This window comes from Lathyrus oleraceus, chromosome 3 (assembly GCF_024323335.1).
Source record: "Lathyrus oleraceus cultivar Zhongwan6 chromosome 3, CAAS_Psat_ZW6_1.0, whole genome shotgun sequence".
NCBI lineage: Eukaryota > Viridiplantae > Streptophyta > Magnoliopsida > Fabales > Fabaceae > Lathyrus > Lathyrus oleraceus.
Genome location: NC_066581.1, coordinates 432,295,845 through 432,302,013, shown reverse-complemented (window position 1 = coordinate 432,302,013; position 6,169 = coordinate 432,295,845). Strand labels below are relative to the sequence as shown.

General features: G+C 40.0%; 1 protein-coding gene across 1 annotated transcript; it reads left to right on the top strand.

Moving 5' to 3' along the window:
• Positions 1-733: 733 nt before the first annotated feature.
• On the top strand, positions 734-5,105 carry LOC127131579 (uncharacterized). The gene is made up of 3 exons (XM_051060494.1): positions 734-2,721; positions 2,909-3,402; positions 3,514-5,105. Exons 1-3 carry the CDS (start codon positions 734-736, stop codon positions 5,103-5,105), a joined length of 4,074 nt encoding a protein of 1,357 aa, XP_050916451.1.
• Positions 5,106-6,169: the final 1,064 nt, after the last annotated feature.

The following is a 6,169-nucleotide window of genomic DNA, read 5'->3' as shown; positions in this document are numbered from 1 at the left end:
TGACTTTGTTTATGATTAAATACATAAGCATTCAAGTGAAGGATTGTGCGATGTGGTAACAATATTTCTAACTTTCCGAATTTACTTATATATTGCTTATCATTATCTTGATTATAGGATTTGAGTATCTCACCGTTTTGTTGTTAGCCGTTACCTTTATATTGGTAACGTGAAGGTGCTCCGCGTTGAGAGGAGGATAGTGGTAGCACACTTTTGGCGTCATTGCTCTGATTAGGATTGTAATACTTAGGGGTTAATGAACGCTTTTCATGATTTTGATAGTAACGATGCCCTTTTGTATATCCTTGTATATGATAGTTGTGATAGGCATTTGTTTGCTTGTTTTCTTTGAATGTGTAAATGTACGACTCGACTTAATTATCTAAATGATTTTCGTTGCTATTTTTGTGTATTGCTGCTCTATGGACTAGGTGAATCCATATACAGTGTTGTTTATTATTTAACAAGGACTAAGTGGATCCTTGCGCAATTGCCGTGTTGTGTAATTTGTTTAAGTGTTGATGAAATGATATATGTGATGCCTCAATTTTGTGTGGAAATTGTTTACTCTGATTTTTAATTGAATTTATGACGGGTAGAATTGGGGTGTTACATTAGTGGTATCAGAGCAGGTCGGTCCATCCGACCACGTTGTTGAGTCTTTTGTTGTTTAACGACCTTGTGTTGTTAATTGGTTGCTAATCCTTGTGTGTGTTGTGAGCAGAAGTGTAAGATGGCCGGAAGAAACGCTGGGAGGAATGATGAGGCTCTTGCTGCAGCTATGCAGGAAATGGCTCAGGCATTCCATAACCCACCCAATGCTGACGAGAACGTGGGGTCTCGTAGTCTGGCGACGTTTCAGAGGGAGAACCCTCATACTTTTCTGGGTAGGTATGATCCTGAAGGAGCCTTGGCTTGGTTGAAGGAGATTGAAAGAATCTTCAGAGTGTTGGATTGCACTCTTGTGCAAAAGATCCGTTATGGAACTCATAAGCTGTCAGGTGAAGCCGATGATTGGTGGGTGGACACTCGTCTAAGGTTGGAAACTGCGGGCGAGGAGAGTACTTGGGAAGGGTTTCGTAGAGAATTTCCGAGGAAGTATTATCCAGAAGATGTGCGAGGAAAAAAAGAGATTGAATTCCTCGAGTTGAAGCAAGGAAACTTGTCAGTCACGGAGTATGCTGCTAAGTTCACTGAATTGGCTAAGTTCTATCTTCACTATGATGGAGCCAATGCCGAATTCTCTAAGTGCATCAAGTTTGAAAATGGATTGCGTCCGGAAATTAAGAAAGCTGTGGGATATCAAAAGATTCGCGTCTTTGCAGATCTGATTGATAGTTGTAGAATCTTTGAAAAGGACAACAATGCACACTATAAGATCTTGTTTGAGAAGAGAGGAAGGGGTCAACACAGCCGTGGTAAGCCATATGAAACTCCGGTTGGAAAAGGGAAACAGAAAGTGATTCCGGGTCGAAGAACAAGTGGGGGAGATGCTCCTGCTAATGTTATCTATTTCAAGTGTGGAAATCCGGGTCACAAGAGTAATGTGTGTAGGCTTGGTGAAACGAGATGTTTCCGTTGTGGTATGCCGGGACATGCGGCTCGTGATTGTAAGCAGAAGGATTTTGTTTGCTTTAACTGTGGGGAAGGAGGACATATTAGTGCTAAATGTCAGAAGCCAAAGATGGGACAAAATAGTGGTAAAGTGTTTGCTTTGTCGGGAACTCAGACTACAAATGAAGATGGACTTATTCGAGGTACTTGTTTCATTAATAGCATTCCTTTAATTACTATTATTGATATCGGTGCCACACACTGTTTTGTTGCTGCGGATTGTGTTGAAAGATTGGGTCTTTCTTTCTCTTCCTTGGGTAGAGATATGATTGTTGAGGTTCCCGCTAAGGGAACGGTATCTACGTCTCTTGCGTGTAAGAGTTGCCCCTTGTCAATATTTGGTAAAGATTTTGTAGTTGATCTTGTTTGTTTGCCGCTTGTCGGGTTGGATGTAGTATTGGGTATGAACTGGTTGAAATCCAACTATGTTCATATTAATTGCTACAATAACACTGTGAGGTTTTCTTCTGCCGAAGAAGAGGGAAGAACAAAATTGTTATCCAAGAAACAATTGAAGGAGTTCATAGAAGAAGACGGGTTGATGTTCTTGTTGATGGCAAGCTTGTCTGTGGAGAGTCAGGCTGTAATTGCGGACTTGCCGGTGGTGTGCAATTTCCCTGAAGCTTTTCCCGATGAGATTCCTAGTGCACCGCCAGAAAGAGAAGTTGAGTTCACTATTGACCTTGTACCTGGTACTAGAACCATCTCTATGGCGCCGTATAGGATGTCAGCATCAGAGTTGGCTGAACTGAAGAGTCAGCTAGAGGATTTGCTTGAAAGGAAGTTTGTGAGACCTAGTGTATCACCTTGGGGAGCTCCAGTTTTGCTGGTGAAAAAAAAAGACGGAAGCATGCGACTTTGTATTGATTATAGACAATTGAATAAGGTGATGATTAAGAATAGGTATCCACTCCCAAGGATCGATGACTTGATGGATCGTTTAGTGGGTGCTCGTATTTTCAGTAAGATTGATCTAAGGTCGGGCTACCATCAAATTAAGGTGAAAGATGAGGACATTCAGAAAACTGCTTTCAGAACTCGTTATGGACACTACAAGTACACGGTGATGCCTTTCGGCATTACTAATGCACCGGGAGTATTCATGGAGTACATGAATTGCATTTTCCATCCTTCTTTGGATCAATTTTGCGGTGGTGTTCATAGACAACATTTTGATTTATTCTAAGTCAGAGGAAGAGCATGTGGAACATTTGCGTATTGTTTTGCAAGTGTTGAAAGAGAAGAGATTGTATGCTAAGTTGTCTTAGTGTGAGTTTTGGTTGAGAGATGTTAGCTTTCTTGGTCGTGTTGTTTCCGGTGACGGAATTGCGGTTGATCCATCGAAGATTGATGCGGTGTTGCAATGGGAAGCTCCTAAGTCAGTTACCGAGATAAGAAGTTTCCTAGGCTTGGCAGGTTACTATAGGAGGTTTATAGAAGGCTTTTCTAAGTTGGCACTTCCTTTGACTAAGTTAACTTGTAAGGGTGCTGCTTTTGTGTGGGATGTCCGATGCGAAGAAAGTTTCCTTGAGTTGAAGAAAAGGTTGACAACGGCTCCGATTTTGATTTTGCCAAATCCCGAGGAACCGTTTGTGGTTTATTGCGATGCTTCGAAGATGGGATTAGGAGGTGTGCTTATGCAGAATGGTAAGGTGGTTGCTTATGCTTCTAGACAATTGAGGATTCATGAGAAGAACTACCCTACGCATGATTTGGAGCTTGCGGCGGTTGTGTTTGTTTTGAAAATTTGGAGACATTACCTTTATGGATCTAGATTTGAAGTCTTTAGTGACCATAAAATCTTGAAGTATTTGTTTGATCAAAAAGAGCTGAACATGAGACAAAGGAGATGGCTAGAATTGCTAAAGGATTATGACTTTGGGTTGAACTACCATCCAGGAAAAGCGAATGTGGTGGCCGATGCTCTAAGTAGGAATACTTTGCATATGTCGACCTTGATGATGAAAGAGTTGGAGTTGATTGAGAAATTCCGAGATATGAGCTTAGTGATCGAGGTGACACCAAGAAGTGTGATTTTGGGTATGTTAAAGATTAACAATGATTTTCTTGATAACATTAGAGAGGCTCAGAAGCTGGATATGAAACTTGTTGATGTGATCATTGGACTCGGACGATCTGAGAATGAGGATTTCAAATTGGATGCACAAGGTGTGTTGAGGTTTCGTGATAGGATTTGTGTTCCTGATGATGTGGATTTAAAAAGGATGATCTTGGAAGAAAGCCATAGGAGTAATTTGAGTATTCATCCCGGAGCGACTAAGATGTACCAAGATTTGAAAAGATTATTTTGGTGGTCGGGAATGAAGCGTGAAGTAGCTCAGTTCGTGTATGTGTGCTTGACTTGCCAGAAATCAAAGGTGGAGCATCAGAAACCTGCGGTGTTGATGCAACCGTTAGAAATTCCTGAGTGGAAGTGGGATAGCATTTCCATGGACTTTGTAACGGATTTACCGAATACATCTAGAGGATGTGATGCTATTTGGGTGATTGTTGATAGGCTTACGAAGTCGGCTCACTTTATTCCTATTAACATAAGTTATCCGGTGTCGAAGTTGGCGGAGATTTATACCAATGTTATTGTGAGGCTGCACGGTGTTCCTCTTTGTATTGTTTCGGATAGAGATCCGAGGTTCACTTCAGAATTTTGGAAGAGTTTGCAAGAAGCTTTAGGTTCCAAGTTGAGGTTGAGTTCGGCGTATCATCCTCAGACGGATGGTCAAACGGAGAGGACTATCCAATCCTTGGAAGATTTGTTAAGGGCGTGTATTCTTGAACAAGGAGGTTCATGGGATACTCACCTTCCGTTGGTGGAGTTTACTTACAACAATAGTTACCATTCAAGTATTGGAATGGCGCCTTTTGAAGCTTTGTATGGGCGGAGGTGTAGGACTCTGTTGTGTTGGCATGAATCTGGTGAAAGTGTGGTACTTGGACCCGAGATTGTTCGAGAAACTACCAAGACGGTTAAGATGATTCGGGATAAGATGAAGATTTCTCAAAGTAGGCAAAAGAGTTATCATGATAAGAGGAGAAAGGATTTGGAATTTCAAGAGGGTGATCATGTGTTTCTAAGAGTGACACTTACGACCGGTGTTGGACGAGCATTGAAAGCTAAGAAGTTGACTCCTCGTTTCATTGGACCGTATCAAATTACGAGTAGAGTGGGAAAAGTTGCTTATAGAGTGGCATTACCGCCAAACCTCTCGAATTTGCATGACGTGTTCCATGTGTCTCAACTTAGGAAGTATATTCCGGATCCGTCTCATGTGATTCAAATGGATGATATTCAAGTGCGCGATAACCTTACGGTTGAGACGATGCCTTTGAGGATCGAAGGTCGTGAGACGAAGTCCCTACGGGGAAAGGAAATTGATTGGGTGAAGGTTGTTAGGATTGGTGCAGTCGGAAAAAGCACAACATGGGAATTGGAGAACAAGATGCGCGACTCCTACCCCGAGTTATTCGAATGAGGTAATTTTCGAGGACGAAAATATTTAAGTGGGGGAGAGTTGTAACGCCCCGATTTTTATTAAGTGTTATTACTATTATTTTTATAATGTTTGATTTATAATTATATCAGTAAAATATTTTATTGTGTGTTAATATATTATTAGAGTTTAATTATAAGAATTGTGGTATAATAGCTATTGGGCCTAGTGGTGTATATAGTAATTAAGGGAGGTGTAACAATTAAGCCCATTAGTTAGTTTTTATTTAATTAAAACAAAGAATAGAAATAGAATAGAAATAGAAAGAAGAGAAATAGAAAGAAGGGAAATAGAAAGAAGTAGAGACAAGGAGGAGAAAAGAGAAGAAAAGAGAGAAACGTTAGGGTTTGGAGGAGGAAGAGGAAATTGGAGAAGAAGAGCATCATCTTGATCAACCCAAGCTTGCTAGAACACTATAGAGTAACTCAATCATCATCTCTAAGGTAAGGGTGTGAGTTATCATATCCTATAATTATGAAAATGATGGGTTTTATGTGGGTAATGGTTGTTAGAGGATATTGTTGGGTTTGGATGTTGCGATTGGATTTCTTGCTTTGAAAATGTTGTTTGTGTTCTTGATGTAGTGTTGATTGTTTGTGATTATTGAACATGTATCAATTCTTTGCAAAATGTTAGGGTTAGGTTTAGAAGAATGATAAATAACATTGTGTGTTGTGTTGTTGTTGATGGTTTGGGGTTGATGTATGTTGTGAAATATATGCTATTGTGTTGATGAATTAAAGTATGAATAATTTCACTAATTGTGAATTTAGGAAGTGTTGGAAATTAATTAAATGATGTTTAGAATGATGAAATAAAAGTTAAATTGTGGATTAGAATGGCTTTGTAATACTGAAAATATTGTAGTTCGTTGAAATCTGAGAATGAGACTTTTTACGGAATCGGAATCGGAGGTCCGGAAGGTATTTAACGGTCAAAAACGCATTTTCTATGTTTCCTGCTAAATTCGCGGCGCCAGCTGAGTTGAAAACATATTTTTTTTTTGTAATCTTCAAACAGTCATAACTTTTGAACCGTAACTCCGT